The sequence below is a fragment of the Oncorhynchus kisutch genome, linkage group LG10 (genome assembly GCF_002021735.2).
Source record: "Oncorhynchus kisutch isolate 150728-3 linkage group LG10, Okis_V2, whole genome shotgun sequence".
In the NCBI taxonomy this organism is placed as follows: Eukaryota; Metazoa; Chordata; class Actinopteri; order Salmoniformes; family Salmonidae; genus Oncorhynchus; species Oncorhynchus kisutch.
In genome coordinates this window covers 58,482,835-58,501,925 of record NC_034183.2, presented here as the reverse complement: position 1 = coordinate 58,501,925, position 19,091 = coordinate 58,482,835, and the positions used below count along the sequence as shown (strand labels likewise).

The window sequence follows — 19,091 nt, the reverse complement described above, 5'->3', positions numbered from 1 at the left end:
CCCTTTTGTTTCCAGGGTGAAAAATGCAGGAATAATGCCTCAAACATTTCAGTGTGAGACGGATAGGAAATCCAATTGGCTATCAGGATCCATCCATCTCAGCTGCCTGCTGGTGTCCAGTGAGAGCTGCTCCACTTAAAACCTCATCAGTAATCACTGTTTAATTCCCTCCCTAACAGGCCTGACCCAGGACAAAGACATTAAGAGATGATATTATCTTAAGTCCACCAGAGCATATTGGACACGCATGAGGGAATAAAGCTAGATTAGATATGGACGCATGGGAGGTAGTTTGAGATAATACGCTTTGAGAATATTACTAGGCTATTTTATGTTAGTCAAACACAGATGGATACAGAAAGCCGTTGACAGATAAATAGACCTTGAAAACAAGGCAAAATGAAACCCCTAACAATGGCTAGGGCACAAGTGCATCTACAATGCATCCAATACAAAGTGATGCCCGGCCCTAATATAAGCTAAACTGAAGACAATGATCCTAACAAGACCATTTCAAAACATTCCAAACGTCAACAATCCCTATAGATACAGTACAGTATATGTACAACAAAACGACTTGAACAAATAAATACCAGATAAAAGGAATGATATCTGTGACTGAGCTATCAGGTCACATACTGTATGTTTATTAAATAATCAAATATATATTACTCGGCAGAGAAAGCCTTCCATGCCATAACAATCCTAAAACAGTTTATATCAGTTATGATGCAGGCAGCAACCATTTCACACACACTCCCACTACGCTCACACTACAACACACAGTTGTATTTTATTTTTTATTTAATGTTTATTTAACTAGGCAAATCAGTTAAGAACAAATTCTTATTTACAATCACGGCCTACACCCTGGAATCGAACCAGGGTCTGTAGTGACGCCTCTAGCACTGAGATGCAGTGCCTTAGACCGCTGCGCCACTCGGGAGTCCCCATGACGTTTACAAAACATAATTGAAAACAAATCATTGTAAAGAGGAAGAGTGTTTGGTGGGGGAAAGCCCAACAGAAACAACCGTTTGGAGTGGAACAATGAGTGTTGGTAAGGGGTCAGGAAAACATTGAGATGTTGGGTGCCTGCCAATACCTGTGGGATTCAGAAGAAGCGTAACAGGGGGAGAGAAGAGAGAGCTAGAGAGAGAATGTTGACATTAAAGACATGTATACTGTATATTAATATTAAAATCCGTGTCCTGGTCCACTTCCTCCAAATACACATCACACCCTTCTGACATTCTCACACATTTGTTTATGACCTCTGAGCATGGTGAAAACCCAGTCACTTCATAAGGTGGACAATTAAGAGTGAAAGAAAAAAAGAGAAAACCCAGACTAGTACACCCTGGTGGCCTGAACAGAGAACTACACTGTGAGCTCCATCTTATCTTGGTGGAGAAGCTGTATTGAAAATAACTATCCAATTAGAGCCTTTCATCTTCACAAGCCTGTTGTGGTCCTCGCCTGTTTTGATGGCCAGCTTGTGAAATGGTGGCCTGTTGCCATCTAAGGGGCAGATTTCAGAGAGACGTTATCTGGGCCAGACAGTGTTGAGGAGCGATGTCACAGTCGGCTTACCAGCCTCTTTAACAGCCACAGCTTCCCGCCGAGATGTAACATTATGCATTTCCCACAATGCAGCCTGAACTAAATCGGGGGTGGGGTAAGCGATGTAGGGTTATGGGGGCTAAAATGGAAGATGGGCCAACTCCACCCTCATTACGGTGATCGCATATTTGTGAGAAGGATGGAGGATTTGACCATCCTGGTAGGCATTAACCATCCTGGTAGGGGGGTATGGATTTACCCCAGTGGAATGGTAAATCAGAGGGGGACTCAGCGAGGGGGCCGAGGGGGTGACAGGTCCTCGTTCACCCAGTGGGCCTTATCTCAGTACCATAATGAGGAGTCAGCAGGGAAGCACAACCAGCCTTATGAGCACAGGCATCATACTGTATTGTGGGGACAATTCTCAGATAATGTTGTGTGTTGAAAGTGTTGTGATATAAGCAGAGCAGCCCTCTGTGAATCTAATTGGTTCATCTTCAAAGGGGCCGGGAGCCACAGTGTGCTACTTGAATAGGATGAACTGGCCAGAAAGGTAATTCAGTTCATTGTGACATGTCTGACTCCTGAGACCCTGAAAACAGTTAGAATCAAATGGGAGATGTCGTCAGCGTTACGAAACCATCTTTTCACCTTCAATACTAAATCTACATGCAGCAGGCACAAAACAAGGCTCCTTAATACTTCTCGCTTTGTCCACGCAATAGACAAAGCGTAAGTTTGTTTGTTTATGCCAAACCTCCCCTAGTGAGTCTACAGACCAAAACTGAACTAGGACCAGTGGTTGAGTAACTACCTGGGAGCCTCTTGGTGGGCTGCAGTCTCATGTTGAGGGCCTGGTGGGAGAGTAGGGGGGAGGAGGGCAGCGAGCGTGACACGCCCTCCATGATACGGATGTGCTGCATGCCCTCGGTCACCGGGAGAGGAGGCCCCCCGTAGTCGCCCTCAAATAGCCCGTCACTCTCTGTGGAGCTGCCGCCTGGGAAGAAGACAGAGAGGTGTCATATAGTCATGTATACTACATTCACACACAGCGACAGAATTTTTCATTTGACATCAACTACTGTTCACAAGAGACCTAAAACCAACACACTGACATATTACATTATCACCACTCACAATATAGTGCAGAGACACACACATCGCTCGCTGACACATTTCATTAACAGCACCCTCAGTATCATCTCTGCCGTGTCAACACCTCCAGTTTTAGACACAGTTCAGGCTGCAGTTTCACCATACATGCTGGCAACCCTCTGCAACTGTCATGCTAGTGTTAACGGATGGGTCCATTTTGTTTCTCTCCCAGACAAGCACCTGCCTGTTGTCTGGTAGTGAAACAGCAGTCTAATTAGGATAGGGTAGGATAGCACAGCCACTAGGGATGCTGGAATGTCATCCTACCACATATTAAAGTGACAGAAAATGTCAGCTGGAACATTCAATAGCTCTGACTGTGCCAGATATCCAAATATAGCAGAAACTGATGATCAGTAAAAATGTATCCAATTGATCAAGAATAAAAGGCAAAGACTGAATGTGGCATTACTCTATCCTCCCTCTCCTTTCTACAGCACACTAGACTTTTCCCCCGGCAACAACAGGTGGCCTAGTGGAAGGGTCGCTGGTTCAAATCCCCGAGCCGGCAAGGTGGAAAAATCTGCTGTTCTTCCCTTGAGTAAGGCAGTTAACCCTCCCAACAAGAAATGCTCCTCGGGCACCGATGACATGGACGTGGATTAAGGCAGCCCACCCGCACCTCTCTGATTCAGATGCGGGTGGGCTCCCATGTGACACAGCACAAGGCCACACTAATGAACATGTATTAGTAGACAGGGAAAGGTGGATAGCAAGGTGAAAACAGGCTGTCACAGACAATTCTACACAGAGGAACAGCAGTTTGATTGGAATACACAGTACAGACACACACACCACGCTTGGATTATGTTTTAGCAATTTGAGTCTGTTGATGTTTTAATTGTGTGTGATGTGACTAAGTGTGTTCAGCCGTGTGTCTGTGTTAGATGTCTTTTCAGACTTTGTATGAGTCATCCTGTGTACAGCATCAACAACCTGCCACTCCCTTCCCAGCAGCCTTAATGCCTTTCACCTTCTCAATCTACGTCTGGATCTGTGCCTATTGGCTAACTCTAATCTAACCACTTCTACATCACTAGGAGGAGTGGGTATGGTGAGGGGGGCTGAGAGAAAGGGGATAGGGGTGGTGTTAGGGGGATGAAATGCCATTCTGGGCGTTTCAATTCACAGCCAATTAAACTGGTAATGTTATTACTGTGCTGCTGTAACGAGATATGCCACTAGCAGAGATCTCTATCCCTGATCATCTATAATCGACACCCTGATATATAGAAATGAGAGAGAATGTGTGTGTTGGTGTATCTGATACATGTTGATGTGAATAGTTCTAGGTATGTTGGTGTGTGTCTGGTCTAAACAAGGCCACAGACTAAACAAGGCCACAGACTAAACAAGGCCATGTGCAGGTAGTCCTGCTGCTTAGTGTTTTCTATGGCTGCAGACAGACATAGTACGGCAGAGTGAGACTGCTGCTCAGTCTGTTCATCAGAGTAGCTCTTGTTATGAAGGTCTCCATTTCCAGGTAAAAGTTATTCTCTCTGCTTAATGGCACACTGTAGGCTAACTGAAGGCATGCTAGCAATACTGTATTGTCGTATACACACACACACACACACACAACAGGCCTCCCGTCATATGTCCCCACCTAGCTCTCTGGCCCCTCAGAGACAGTATATCAGTCCCTGTGCCCGAGGCCTGAGGCAGAGGAGGGGGAATAAGATACGGATGATGCCGCTACGCCCTTCAATGTCACAAAAGGTAATCTGCCAGCCAGGGGAATTTGCAGTGCTGCAAAAGTGTAATAAAGAGCATAGCTTTAACCTTATGGGAGCTAAGTGTATCTTACCGGTATGTAGCAGCAATGACTGTCTCTCTAGGGTGATGGAGTTAAAGGTATGGAGACATCACACAGATATGGGCAATGACTGTATGTACACTACACCATGCTGAATGTCCATGTTGACAGCACTACATAACCACCAGATGAATTGATACAATCGCCACACCATCACAGAGATACAACGATGAGCTCCACAAGTTATTTTCTTTGAGATCGTACTGTAGATTATGAGCAAAGTGAGCCATGTGTCTGGAATGCACTGTGAACAGGGGAGGGATGGTCCAGACACTTAGTATTGCATGTCTAGTGACAGAGATTAGAGTTAATACAACCCTGAGGGAGAGAGGGGGAAAGAATGAGAAAGAGAGAGCGAAAACTGTCCTAGTGTTTGAGCTCCGGTTGCACTCCTCTAGTTATGAAACAGTAGATGGAAAGGAAGGGAGGATGAGAGGAGGAGTGGAAGAGGAAGTTGTGCCCGTCCCGTTCTGTTTTTTAATTCTGCTACTACTGTAGATCTCTTCAGTACATCTGCGTGGGAAGGTAAAGTATAAGGTACCACACACACACGTGCATCAGATGGCATCAGACAGGAAGCTGGCCTGTTGTGTTGAGCTCTTCCGAACGGCTCGGCCTCCAAACAACAGATAGACCGAGCGGACGGATGGCCAGTTACACAAGAGTGAGGGCCGGCCATGTGGTGTGTGTGTGTCTCTGTGTGAGTGAGAGAGTGACTGAGTGAATGACGTGAGAGAGCGAGATATTGAAGGAGATGGAGACTACAATTTCCACCACATGGCCATGTCCGCAATTAATATAATCACTCTAACTTTACTGCGGAGGTAAAATGTCACACCCTTTGCTCCACATGAAAATGCCTTCTGGAGCTTCTCTCACAATGTGTAGGAAGAGCCTTAACCACCCGAATGGATGAATGCAGAGACATGATAGGAAATGCACCCCGTCACTAAATGACTTCAGAGTCCCAGGCAGGCAGCTCTAAGCCTGGGAGAGCAAGGAGGGAGCAGACTAATCACCAGTGAGAACTGCCACGAGGGAAGGGGGTAAAAAGTGGTAAAAAAGTGTCACTGGAACGGAACTGCAACCGACTGTGTGAAGGAATTCATACGCTGCTTTGATCAATAACCCACCACACCAATGGCCAACGATGTCAGGGAAAATCGGATTTGCGGTATGACACAGTGTTAAAACACTAGCTATGACTGAGGTGTTTTCTGTCCCCTCAGGGAGATCAAAGGGACTCTAGAGTGGTGTGGCAGGAGAGCTTTCCCCCTAACGAATGGTCCAGGATCAGCTATATTATAATGGTTAGGGGTAAGATTTGAGGTTGTTTTTATCTGATCCTAACTAGATAAGTGATTATGGGGAAACATTTACTTTGAGTGAATTTTACAAGGCTGACAGTGGAAAGGACATTCAGTCACCCTGACAAAATACATAGTGTACTGAACAGTGGTCACAGTTCAGAAGCAGTCAAAGAAACGAGGCAAAGGACAGCAAAGAGTGAGCAGTTGAAAGCGGGGGAAAGGAGGCTAGTTTGTGAGTGTTTGTTCATGCATTTGATCATTTGGTTGCCTGTTTGTGCTGTGTAGCCTAAGGATTACCACACATTTCCTCTTTTAGTATTGGTTTTGTCAGATTCATTTATGTATTAGAATTAGGCCTAGCTGACCTCTGTGTAATAGGAGGACTACCAAGGCCCATAATGCACTGTTTTCCACACACACACTTTTTGTTGAAATGTAAGAACATTTTGGCGTAGTATCTTTTCACCATTAATCATACTATTTTCCCTAAACTAACCCTAACCTGATTCCCCAAAACCCTAACCCTTAAGCTTAACATATTATTAGAACAAATTCAGGACCTGACTTTTCTACTCAGGACTTTAAGGTGAAGTGTTAGGACATTGCGGTCCTGACACACACACACACACACACACACACACACACACACACACCACACCACACACACAATGCCCTGAAAACAATGACTCCACAGGATGGGGGAGTAGTGATAGAAAGCGGCAGAGATCTCAATTTATGTACAATGTGTAGAAAGACTGCTCACCTAATGAAAAATCACTCCACTAAAATCTGAGCACTGATCTGCCTAGTGTCCTTGAGTCTGAAATAGAGCACAGGACAGGGGTTACAGCATCATCCCACATCATTCAACTCTCCCTCTCTCTGCTCTATTACCATAGCACGGGGAGAGCAGCATTGTGAGGCAGAGGAGGACAGAGAAAGAGAGAACGAGGGAGAAAGTAAAGATGAAGAAAATAAAGAAACGTTGATCCTATAATTTTTTATTACCTAAACCTCACAGTTTAATAAAATACTTCCATGTTGTCTATGGACAAATTAAATAAATTATCTAGGCTAATTACCTACAATATGGGTTGACTGGAAAAGTTCCATACAAATGTCTCCTGTAGGTTTGATTATATCAGGTCCAGCATGTTGAAAAGCAATTGTTCTAGTACATTACACCCCCCCCCCCCCCCTCCCCCCACAGAACCCAGCAGCTTGGGTCCTAAGTCCAAAGCATGGCATAAACTTGCTCTGTGTGGCACTGCCCAAAGTCCCAACAACCACCCCAACACCAGATGGGGGGGGGGGGGTAATCATGCTAACATCATAGTATAAGACCACGTATCATTATACGTGGCTGCTAATGATAGCATGCTAACACCATAGCCAACAGTAGGACCACAGAGAGCCATTGGCAGAAAGTGGAACGCCATACGGTGCTCTGGCATACAGCCACGTACTTGACGCAACTCTCCCTAGTCACACACACGGCGCAGAGGGGGCGGTTACGTCAGCTGCTTGTGTCATGGGAACACATGTTCCATCCTGTGTTGTCATGTAGCCTTCCCTAAAGGCTGTTGCCTATAACCAACCAGACGTGCCCTGGAGCACTACCCTATGGCAGCCTTTCCCACATGGTGGATCCCAACCAATTACACTGGGTTGCAAGCTTAAGACTGGGCTGTGGCAGGAAGAATTGTTTGGTAACACTATTTTTCAGCTGGCACCTAGTAGTTTATTTACACACTTATAGTGGGGTATCAATGGTTACTTTCTGGCACTTTGAATAATTCAACATGCCTGGTGCCTCTTCACATCATCTAGGCTAGCTTAATATTCAGAGACATTCTCTAGTTCTCTCCACTTTGTCTGGTGAGACACACCACATGGATCAATATGAGAGCAGCCCTGACATCCACGAAGCGGACACATTACAGTGACGGGGTGTTCACTCACACTCTTAATTAGGCAATAAAGGGGCTCTGGGCTCTGTGGAAGCCACATGTATGACGTATTTACAAGACAGGTGGGATTCAATAACTGTAAATGTGATACTAGTAAACTGCAAGAAGTCTCTATTTGAAATGGGTGAAGCAGACATTTGAATGAATTCCTCTAAGAAATGTCCAATACTGGCAGTAACCATACCCTACGTAAGTTATTAATCAGACATGTAAAATTTAAATGATATAGAACTTGTAATAAATGCATGTACTAGTCATAGCTAGAGAATGCAAGACAATCTATTCTAATTATGTGGACTGATGAATTGTACTCTGAAGTAGGGGGTTTACACTTAATGTATCCAATATGCACATTAGGAGTGAACCTATACCTATTTGAACAGGGCCAGAGACCCCTGATGAAGACAAATGTCTGCTCTGACCTTGGTCTACTCTGAGCTGAAGGTGACCAGCTTGTGTTCCTCCAGTTCCAAATCAATCCAATACTTTTTCACATGCTTCGTAAACAACAGGTGTAGACTAACAGTGAAATGCTTACTTACGGGTCCTTTTCCAACAATGCAGAGTTAAAGATTTAAAAATATAGGAGGAATAAATGCACAGTGACTAACATATAATAATGACGAGTAAAAGTAACATGGCAATATACAGGGAGAAGCAGTATCGAGTTGATGTGCAGTGGTACGAGGTAATTGAGGTAGCTATGTACTGTACATATTGGTAGGGGTCAAGTGACTAGGCAACAGGATAGATAAGACAGTAGCAGCAGCATGTGCGGCGTCAGTATGCAGGTGTGCGGCGTCAGTATGCAGGTGTGCGGCGTCAGTATGCAGGTGTGCGGCGTCAGTATGCAGGTGTGCGGCGTCAGTATGCAGGTGTGCGGCGTCAGTATGCAGGTGTGCGGCGTCAGTATGCAGGTGTGCGGCGTCAGTATGCAGGTGTGCGGCGTCAGTATGCAGGTGTGCGGCGTCAGTATGCAGGTGTGCGGCATATGTTATGTGTGTGTGGGGGTACAGTATGTAATGTGTTGGGGTGTGTATGTGTGTGTTGGGGTGTCAGTGTAAGTACTGTATGTGTGAGTGTGTGTCCACAGCGTCCATGAGAGAGAGTTTGTGCTAAAAAGGGTCAATGCAGCTAGTCATTTGAATAGCTATTTTAGCGGTCTGGTTAGCAGTCCCTCTGAGTGGGACACAGAGGCTATAGACCAGACTTACAGGGTCTGGAGTTTTTCCTAGCCGAGGGTTAGCTAGAGATACCGTACGATAACCTTACTTGCCAGGCTTATTTTGTTACTACAAATACAAATATTTTTTTCTCTCTAAATATAATTATACATGGGGGAAACAAGACCTGAGGTACCATAACTCAACATACAATTCTAATCATCTGCTGTTTTCTCTTTGCTGTGGGGAATATTGGCCTGCTTTTTTGGAGCATGTGAGGAGCTAACTGTTCCACATGGTTCCAGATGTTAAAGCCTTGTACAGCCTAGCAAACACTATAAACACGCACTTCCAGTTGTAACGTGTGACGTGCTAAGGGATGCTAGTTAAGGTTTCTGTGTGTGTTTCTGGCCTGGAGATAGAAGCAATGCTTGGGCGTAGACCTGCGCTGTTGAATAATTCAGCGTTCTGGCTGGTCAAGGGGAGGGCTGTGTGTGCGTGCGTGTTTCTGGGCTGTGTGTGAGCGAGAGCATGAGGGAGTGTGTTAGCCCGCGAGAGGAGGAGAAAATAGAGGAGAGGAGACGAGACAAAACCCCGGGCTGTAAGCCACCACTCCTCCACTCCTGTTTTCTATCGGTTCTGTTCTGTTTCTCCTCTCTGTCCGTCTGTCTCTCATCAAGTGCTCCACTGGGCTCCCTCGCTCTCTCCAAACAAAGCATGCTAAAGTTCATCTGGTGGCGTCTGCTACAAGGATGGCTTCGCTAGCAGAGCACTGTTTATCCAAGGTTATAATAGGGCCCAGAGGTTTTCCTAACGACCTGACCTGTTCCTAAAAATTCACTGAGAGGGAAGTAACCAGACATTCAGTTTAAATCGAAGGCATCTTCTAGCAACAGGCTAAAGCTAATGGCAGAGGTGTAGACAATGGCATCATGCAGTGTCATAAGATGGTTGCCTCAATGGACACTACAACATGTTGCTGGGAGTACTGATGAAACCATGGCTTAATGACAGGGGGGGGGGGGGGGGGACAGCAATCCTGTGCTTCAAAGGATGACATTGGGAGACATTTGAGCTTCATGAGCCTGTATTGCTGTAAACAGGGGTGGTAAGTAGCTGATGAATGTTGTGAGAGGCTGTGTGGATCCACAGTGTTTGCTGCCTGCTGTGCTCAGCGGCAGGCGTTGCATGATAAAACCCATAAATCCAGCAGCGTCGGCATAATTCACTGACGGGAGGAGAAGGAGAAGAGAGGAAAGAAAAGGAGGAGAGAAGCGCGTCACAGTGACCTTGTGTACCATGATGCTACATATAGGGAGTTAGCGGGACCCAAGAGATACAATGTGAGAACATTAAAGCAACGTTGTGACAACATTATTATACAGATGATATGGGACATGGACACAGTATCAGAGTGTTACAGAAGATGACTCCTCACAAAACACAGACATAATTAGAATGGAGTGATAGTCTTCCTTCTTCAAGATCCCTTTTACCCTGTACAAATCGCCCACTTTAATACCACCACCGAATGTTCTTCTTTGTGACCCGAACACCTCAAACTAAGATTAGTCTTTTTTCCCAATCTTCCTCTGTCCAGGGTCTTTTTTTTGCCCATCTTAATCTTTTCTTTTTATTGGCCAGTCTGAGATAAGGCTTTTTCTTTGCAACTCTGCCTAGAAGGACAGCATCCCGGAGTCGCCTCTTCACTGTTGACATTGAGAAGGGTGTTTTGCGGGTACTATTTAATGAAGCTGCCAGTTGAGGACTTGTTCGGCACCTGTTTCTGAAACTAGACACAAATGTACTTGTCCTCTTGCTCAGTTGTGCACCGAGGCCTCCCACTACTCTTTCTATTCTAGAGCCAGTTTGCTCTGTTCTGTGAAGGGAGTAGTACACAGCGTTGTATGAGATCTTCAGTTTCTTGGCAATTTCTTGCATGGAATAGCCTTCATTTCTCAGAACAAGAATAGACTGACCAGTTTCCGAAGAAAGTTCTATGTTTCTGCCATTTTGAGCCTATAATCGAACCCACAAATGATGATGCTCCAGATACTCAACTAGTCTAAAGAAGGACAGTTATTGCTTCTTTAATCAGAACAACAGTTTTCAGCTGTGCTAACATAATTGCAAAAAGGTTTTCTAATGATCAATTAGCCTTTTAAAATGATAATCTTGGATTAGCTAACAACGTGCCATTGGAACACAGGAGTGATGGTTGCTGATAATGGGCCTCTGTAGACCTATGTAGATATTCCATTAAAAACCAGCAGTTTGCAGCTACAATAGTCATTTACAACATTAACAATGTCTACACTCTATTTCTGATCAATTTGATGTTATTTTTTTTTTTTTTAAATGGACCAACATTTTTTGCTTTTCTTTCAAAAACGAGGACATTTCTAAGTGTCCCCAAACTTTTGAGTGGTAGTGTATGTCAACAATCTTTCCTCCAAAGGACTATTCTATGGCTATTTTTTTGTCTGGGTTTTGTGAGGAATCACTCAGAAATGTTGTGGGAGTGAAGCGCAAGAACAGTTTGGAAATGTAATGTTTCTGCTGAGCCACTGTACTGTGTGGTGGGCACTTATCTAACCAGCCGCCCCCAGCAAACACTCAACCATGCCCACCTTCACCAGCCACTCACTACACTCATTACCCACATACTCTACACACTCATACTGGGCTATGGATTGGCCAGAAGAGAACAATACCATTAGCTGTATTTTCTCTCTGGGTGGTTAATGATGTGATGATTTTAAAGCAAGTCATTTCCTCTCTATTCAGAAGCCATTAGTGCTTCCCTGCTGCTAGGCATTAGAGCAGAGTTAAAGCAGAATAAGAAGAGCAGCAGAGAAACTTCACAGGCAGAGCAACCTGATCCCATTGTGCCCTGCCTCTCTCTCTCTCCCTCTCCCTCCCAAGAACCCAGAGTAGGCGAGAGATACTGACAGTGGAGGGATGTGTGTGTGTGTCTAGATGGGAGAGGACTGAAAAGGAGATGGGGAATATGTGTGAGAATGAGAGTGTTCGACTGTGCATGGGAGGGTGAGGGGTGTGAGTGAGTAAAAAATAAAGCATGTTGATGGGATGAGTGTGTGTACGTGATTGGATGCGTGTCTCCAAGTGACATCAATAAGGGATCATAGCTTTCACCTAGATTCACCTGGTCAGTCTATGCCATGGAAAGAGCAGGTGTACTTAATGTTTTGTATACTCAGTATGTGTGTGTGAGTGTGTAACACGTCTGTGTGTAACATGTGTAACACGTATGTGTGTGTGCTCTGCCTTCATCTGCAGGAGCTCTGTGCTGCTAGGGAGGGGAGGAAACAGCTACTTCGCATCATTAGGCTGCCCGTGCTTGCGACTCGCCAGAGAGAGAGAAATCATACATGCAGCTCACATAACTGTGTGAGAGACGTTCCATGTTCTACACACCCCAGCCCCTCCCCCCCCCATAACCTGTCACACCAGAGAAAGAGGGGGAGCAGGCGCATAATAGTCTGGAGAGAGAAAACGAGAGCAGTACATGAGGCAGAATCAGAAACCGAGAGAGAAGTATTTCATAGCATAGAACCACACTGAAAAGATCAGAACTGGCAGTCATCCTGATTGACATCCAGTGGGCAGTGCTACACTAGCTAGCTAGTAATCAGAGGCGTGTGCATCACAGAGCAGCTAAAGGACAGTCATCCCAGCAGTCTCAGCAGTAAACACGTACTTCTCTGAACCCGATCACAACTACCTGTCCCTTCTCTATGGCCCCTAGACCCCCCCACCCACCCATAGAGTCCACCCTCCTATGTAAGTACCCTAGCCAGGTAAAGCTTGAGTCAGTCTCACCTTAGTTAGTAGAAAAGGTCTGCGTCTCCAGCTAGTAAAATCCTGTACCCTGGTAAACTACTTGAAGGACGTGGCATAGAGATATGGCAATAGAGGCACACAAATTATGAGGAATAAAAAAAAGGAGAGTGAAGAGGAGGAGAGGAGTAAGAGAGAGAGAGAAATGGAGAGCTGTAGACAGAGAGTGAGCTCTGCAGTGTTGAAAGCAAGTGCCAGGTATTGGCGCACGCGCAGGAACACACACAAGGACAGACACACAGGAACAGGCAGGCGGGTGAACTCGCCCTCCCCCTCCTTCCCTCGCCCACTCGATAGCAGCATGTTAGCTCGCTCTCCCTCTTCCCTCCCACAGACACAGAAAACACTCGGAAGCTCTAAAAGGCAGACTGACTGCAATGTCCTTCTTGATCAACCACATAAACGCATCACGCTCAGCAAACCCAGAAATCCTAATGACTGTATAGACACATACTTGATCCATGCATCCTTATGTAAGCCCACTCCGATACATATATAGACCCCCCCACACAGGCATAATTACGTAAACATGATTATTCACAAAACAACTCGTCACATCAAAGGGAACAGTGTTTGTGAACACAACCTTCAATCCAAGTGAGGGCACATTCTGAATAGCCGTGCATAGGAATATAGTTCCACTGAACTAGAGTAGTAGTAGGTTAAAAAAAAACAATTTCCGGGTATCCAGAGGTGTTGAGATTAAATGCTATTTTAAAATGGGAAGCCTTTCCTTCCTCTCCAGGTCGCTCTTCCTCTGAACTAGAGAGGTTGTTTCTGTACAGGCACAATGGTGATGAACACACACTCAGAGTATGTCTGCTGTGAACCTTATACATTGAATGTGAGTATAAATGACAGTTCCCTTGCTTACAAAGTTTGTGCATGTGTGCGTCTCTTTGATTATGTTTGTGTGTGTGTGTGTGTGTGTGTGTGTGTGTGTGTGTGTGTGTGTGTGTGTGTGTGTGAAAACATGTGTTTTAGCATGTGTACGTGCACAAAGTGAATATGGATTGCATACGTATCCATCTGTAAACTCCATGAAGAGTTCCATCGGATGATCTGAGGTGACACTTTCCCACGGGGCTGAATTCCAAAGAGGACAGGTTCACACACACAAGCTGATGGTGGAGCTTTATAGTGCTGTAAACAACCCTATAAACCTGTAATGCATCACACCAAGACGTTACTTGAGTCTGGCCATGCGTAACCTACTGAAAACTATAGGCAATCTACCAGACCACATGATTACAATGGTAGGTAGTCGGCATCAGAGTCAATAGTACAACAGCAAAGTAAACTGCCTAGCAAAAGGACTTAATCCTCCTAATCAGATCCTAGATCTGTGGTTAAGGGCAACTTCCACCTTTACCAATAGAGAAGGGGAATAACACTTTTACAACAGCAGCTTGTCTGGTCTCCACCTACTGAATCATCTACTATACAAGTTAGAATCACTTACACAAATCATGAAGACAGATCTGAATCATCTACTACACAAGTGTGAATCACCTCTATATGAATCATGGAGACAGATCTGAAACAAATCTACAGGGGTACCATTCGGTCAATTTTCGCTAGGCTACTGGCTGGATGTGAGAAGGTTAGGGTTGATGACATTGATAAACCAGTGAGCTAAGCGAGACTGGCGCAGATTGTCTGCAGCCTCGGAGCCACGTGACACTGCGTAAAGCCTCGACTGGGGAAAGGAAGGAGAGATTAGGTCTCTAATGACTGTATCAGTCACTTGGAGGGCTGGGTGTAACATCAGTCACACACTGGGCCTCCTGGTGCAGAGTTCCATGCCAGAGTCTAGTGTCTGTTACTACTGAACTGAGTTTAGACTGGTTTAGAAGGGGATACTCCTGGTGAAGGCTCTTTTGGTGCAAGATTGTACCAGGGTAGAGACTGCCCAGAGAGGGTATTGTTAGCAGGGGAATAGGCTGTACTAAGTCCTCCCATTTTATGTAGCTGGCACTGACTTTCATGAAACCCATTCTTTTACAATATAGTTTCTCTCTGTTGTAGACTGACTGCAGTGAGCAGTACACTCCTATGTCCTCTCCTGTAGCTTGTTCCTTTGGGGATTTGAGCGAGCTATGTGCTATGATGACCTGCCAAGTTACATAAGGTGATCCTTGTGTTGAAGCAACACCTGGTGTTTGAGAAGCATTCAGCTCCTATAATCCCCACACTCCTCTACGTTGTCATTCATCATTCCAAGGGATCTAAAGGTTCTACACACAAAGGTGGAAGGAAGGGTTCTCTAGAGAGAGACTGATGTGATGGATGGGAGAAGAAGAAGGGGAGTGAGGTTGTCTTACAGCTGAGCCCCTCAGTAGTGTTGCAGGCAGCACCTGAGCCGCACAGTAGCCCCCATCTTCCTGGCCTTGTTCCAGGGATGCTTTCTTTCCACAGGCAGCAGGGACTCTGGGGGCAGGGGGGGGGGGGGGGGGGGGAATAGAGCTGGGGAGGTAGGGATAGAGGAATGTAGGTGGGGGCCAGCCGTTCCGCCAGATGAATGGATCCTGTCTGGATGGGCATCCACCCAGGATCTGGGCAGTGGGCCAGAGCCTGTCAGCGGGCATGGGCAGTGAGACGGAGAGAGAGAACCATGGAGAGAAGCAGATCAGGGAAGTGGAGAGAGGGAGAAGGGGAAGTGGAAGGAGGAGTGTGGACTGATAAGAGTGAGGTAGATAAACGCATTAGCGCCAGAGATTTGATAGAGCAAATAAATAAAATGTGTCCGATAGTCTTACTACAGCCTCTGTTGGGCAAACAAGAGGACACTGAATTACAAAAATCAACTCCATTAGCACAATCATTTAGAGGAGGATACATCTTTGGAGAAAATATGTGTTTGATTCAGACAATGTTAACATGGTGCACCTCAGAACAGAAACCATTAGTAGAGCTGCATGTCTTAGTTGTAAATCATACCTGACAAGCTGCCGGCTTCAGCACCATCATTCCCACAAGTGCTATTTAAAGAGGTAAAGTAAATTCTGCGGAAAATAACCTCATCACCAAACGGGAAGTAATGAATGAACATGGTGGGGATGATGGGCGGGGACAGGCTGCCTAGTAACTAAGGTCCACAGCTGCTGTGAAAATCTCTAATTTTGTCGATGTGCACAGCTTCCTTACATAACGTGTGGCTCTGCGCCTGATTGGTCTCGGTTGCATGAGCCTCTAAATTTGATTGGATTTCATTGACGCTGCTGACAAAAAAGCTTGCAATTAGCAGGCGGTGCTGGGACAGGCACAACGGCCTTGGCTGGCAATGACAGTCACCAGAGCCATTGAGCGACGTTAGCCAGCAAAGTTTGCTGCAGCTGACACACAGATCCCCTGGTCCCTTTCCATCATCCGCTTTCAAGGCTGCATCCATACAAGCTGCTTAGCCATAGCACACCGAGTGTCCCAGTGCTGTAGTCGTATGCTGTATTTAGGGGAGGAATTAGCATCCACCAGAATGTGTATATAGTGGTTTAAAGTGGGTGACTGAACCCCTTCTAATGGGGTAGGTGAGGTGAGGCATTTACTCTTGGGGATAAAATTGTCTGACTTAACTTTAACACTGAGTTCTACAGCAGTGTAGAAATAACCATTGAATACAGAACTGCCTTGGCTTGTTCCAGGAAACCCCGCGGATCTGCCTTACAATCTACACGTGTTATGACATGTCCTAAATGTTTACCGCAGTCTGTGCAGGGTTGGGAGATTATGTTTCTTCCTCGCTCTGCACACGATATTGCACCATGTTGCAGTTGGCTGTCGCTAACGTCAGCTTTGATTCTTATCCAAGTGGTTAAGGAATCTGGAGGCTAGTAACCATCAATCCCAAGGTGACATGTGTTTTCCAGTGTGGTGAGATTGTTCATGTTTACTTGCTGGTTGCTTGGATTTAATTTATGCCAAACATATGCTGAGGATATCGAAAGGTTGCTGGAACGAATCACCAAGCAGACAAGGTACAAAAAAAAAAAAAGTATTTCTGTCCCCCGCTAGCAGAACCCCTCAACATTCCGCTGAAAAGGCAGCAGGGCAAAACTCTAAAATATTTTTTTGAAATATGTGAATGTATGAAAGTTACAAGTGCAATACACCAAATGAAAGATTAACAAGAAGTTGATCTACCCATCGTGTCCGATTTCAAAAAGGCTTTACAGCAAAAGCACAACATATGATTATGTTAGGTCAGAGCCTAGTCACAAAAACACACACAGCCATTTTCCAGCCAAAGAGAGGAGTCACAAAAAGCAGAAATAGAGATAAAATTAAATCACTAACCTTTGATGATCTTCATCAGATGACACTCATTGGACTTCATGTTACACAATACATGTTTCGTTTGATAAAGTGCATATTTATATCCAAAAAGCTCAGTTTACATTGGCGTGTTACCTTCAGTAATGTTTTGCTTCCAAAACATCCAGTGATTTTGCAGAGAGCCACATCAATTTACAGAAATAGTCATCATAAACTTTAATATAAGATACAAGTGTTATGCACAGAATTAGAGATCTACTTCTCCTTAATGCAACCGCTGTGTCAGATTTCAAAAAAACATTACGGAAAAAGCAAACCATGCAATAATCAGAGTACGGCGCTCAGACAATAAATCGAGCCATACAGATATCCGCCATGTTGGAGTCAACAGAAGTCAGAAATAGCATTATAAATATTCACTTACCTTTGATGATCTTCATCAGAATGCACTCCCAGGAATCCCAGTTCCACAATAAGTGTTTGATTTGTTCGATAAAGTCCATAATTTGTCCAAATACCTCCTTTTTGTTCACGCGTTTAGCCCAGTAATCCAAATGCTCAATGCGCGATCGCTTAGTTCAGACGAAAAGTCAAAATAGTCATATTACAGTTCGTAGAAACATGATTCTATACATCTTTAGGATGTTTTTATCATAAATCTTCAATAAATGTTCCAACCGGAGAATTCCTTTGTTTTCAGAAATGCAATGGAACTCAAGCTAACTCTCAAGTGAACACGCGTGGTCAGCTCATGCCTCTCTGGCAGACCTAACTCAATCCTCTCCTATTCCCCCCTCCTTTACAGTAGAAGCATCAAACAAGGTTCTAAAGACTGTTGACATCTAGTGGAAGCCTTAGGAAGTGCAATTGGACCCCATAGACACTGTATATTTGATAGGCAAATAGTTGAAAACTACAAACCTCAGATTTCCCACTTCCTGGTTGGATTTTTCTCAGGTTTTCGCCTGCCATATGAGTTGTGTTATACTCACAGACATAATTCAAACAGTTTTAGAAACTTCAGAGTGTTTTCTATCAAAATATACTAATAATATGCGTATATTAGCAACTGGGACTGAGTAGCAGGCAGTTTACTCTGGGCACGCTTTTCATCCAAACGTGAAAATGCTGCCCCCTATCCCAAACAGGCTAACCCCACTGTTTCCCGGACGCCGATGACGTGGATGTCGATTAAGGTAGCCCCCCGCACCTCTCTGATTCAGAGAGGTTGAATGCATTCAGTTGTACAACTGACTAGGTATCCCCCTTTCATTTGCGTACAGGTTGAGGGAGGCAGCATACAAACCCTATAATATGTCTTTGAAACTAACAAAATATAAAGGACATGGGAAGAGAGTGCCAGTCATAAATTAATTGCCAGAACTAGTGGGAGGTCTTTCAACTAAATAAGAGAAAAAGCAGCAACTGCATCCCAAGGAAATTTGAAACAGACCATCCATGGGAGAAAAAAGACCGCATTACCAAGACCAACAGTTGTGGTAGTTTGGTGTCACGTTAGATTCTGTGTCACATAACAATCTTGTATTCCAAATGCTCCTTGATGTTGGCAGCAGTACAGCATTATGGTCAACAGCTGGCTATGATTGAGCCCCTAACATCTCAAGAGTGAAAATTAGTAGACAGGAGTGCACCTCATCAACGCCAGGCTTGGTACAGAGCCCAAACACCTCTGCGCTGTGTCCCCCCCACCTCATCACCCCCTGCCAGCCCACGACAAAACCACATTGGCCTCTCCCACAGTGCATTACATTCTTCTGTTTGAATTGGAATCTGCGATCTCTCTCTATTTCAACAGTATCCAAAAATACTTTCTGCTTCAAGAGTATAAGGCCAATGAGTTCATTTTCAGGCCCTTCAACATGAGATTTCTGTGGTACACAGGCATAGTATCGTGACCTCTAATGACCTTGTATTACCCTAATTAGCCATCTATGGCCTTTCATAACCATCATTGGTCTGA

General features: G+C 44.9%; 1 protein-coding gene across 3 annotated transcripts in view; it reads right to left on the bottom strand.

Annotated features, from left to right (window-relative positions):
- LOC109897321 (protein TANC2) overlaps positions 1 to 19,091 on the bottom strand; it is a 137,123-nt gene that overhangs the window by 42,057 nt on the left and 75,975 nt on the right. For 2 of the 3 annotated variants that reach the window (XM_031834229.1, XM_031834230.1), the window contains exon 4: positions 2,378 to 2,560. In XM_031834229.1, the coding sequence (XP_031690089.1) occupies positions 2,378 to 2,560 (183 nt within the window). Of the gene's footprint in view, positions 1 to 2,377; positions 2,561 to 12,820; positions 12,963 to 19,091 lie in introns of those variants that run through there. The other variant, XM_031834231.1, reaches the window with a different exon arrangement.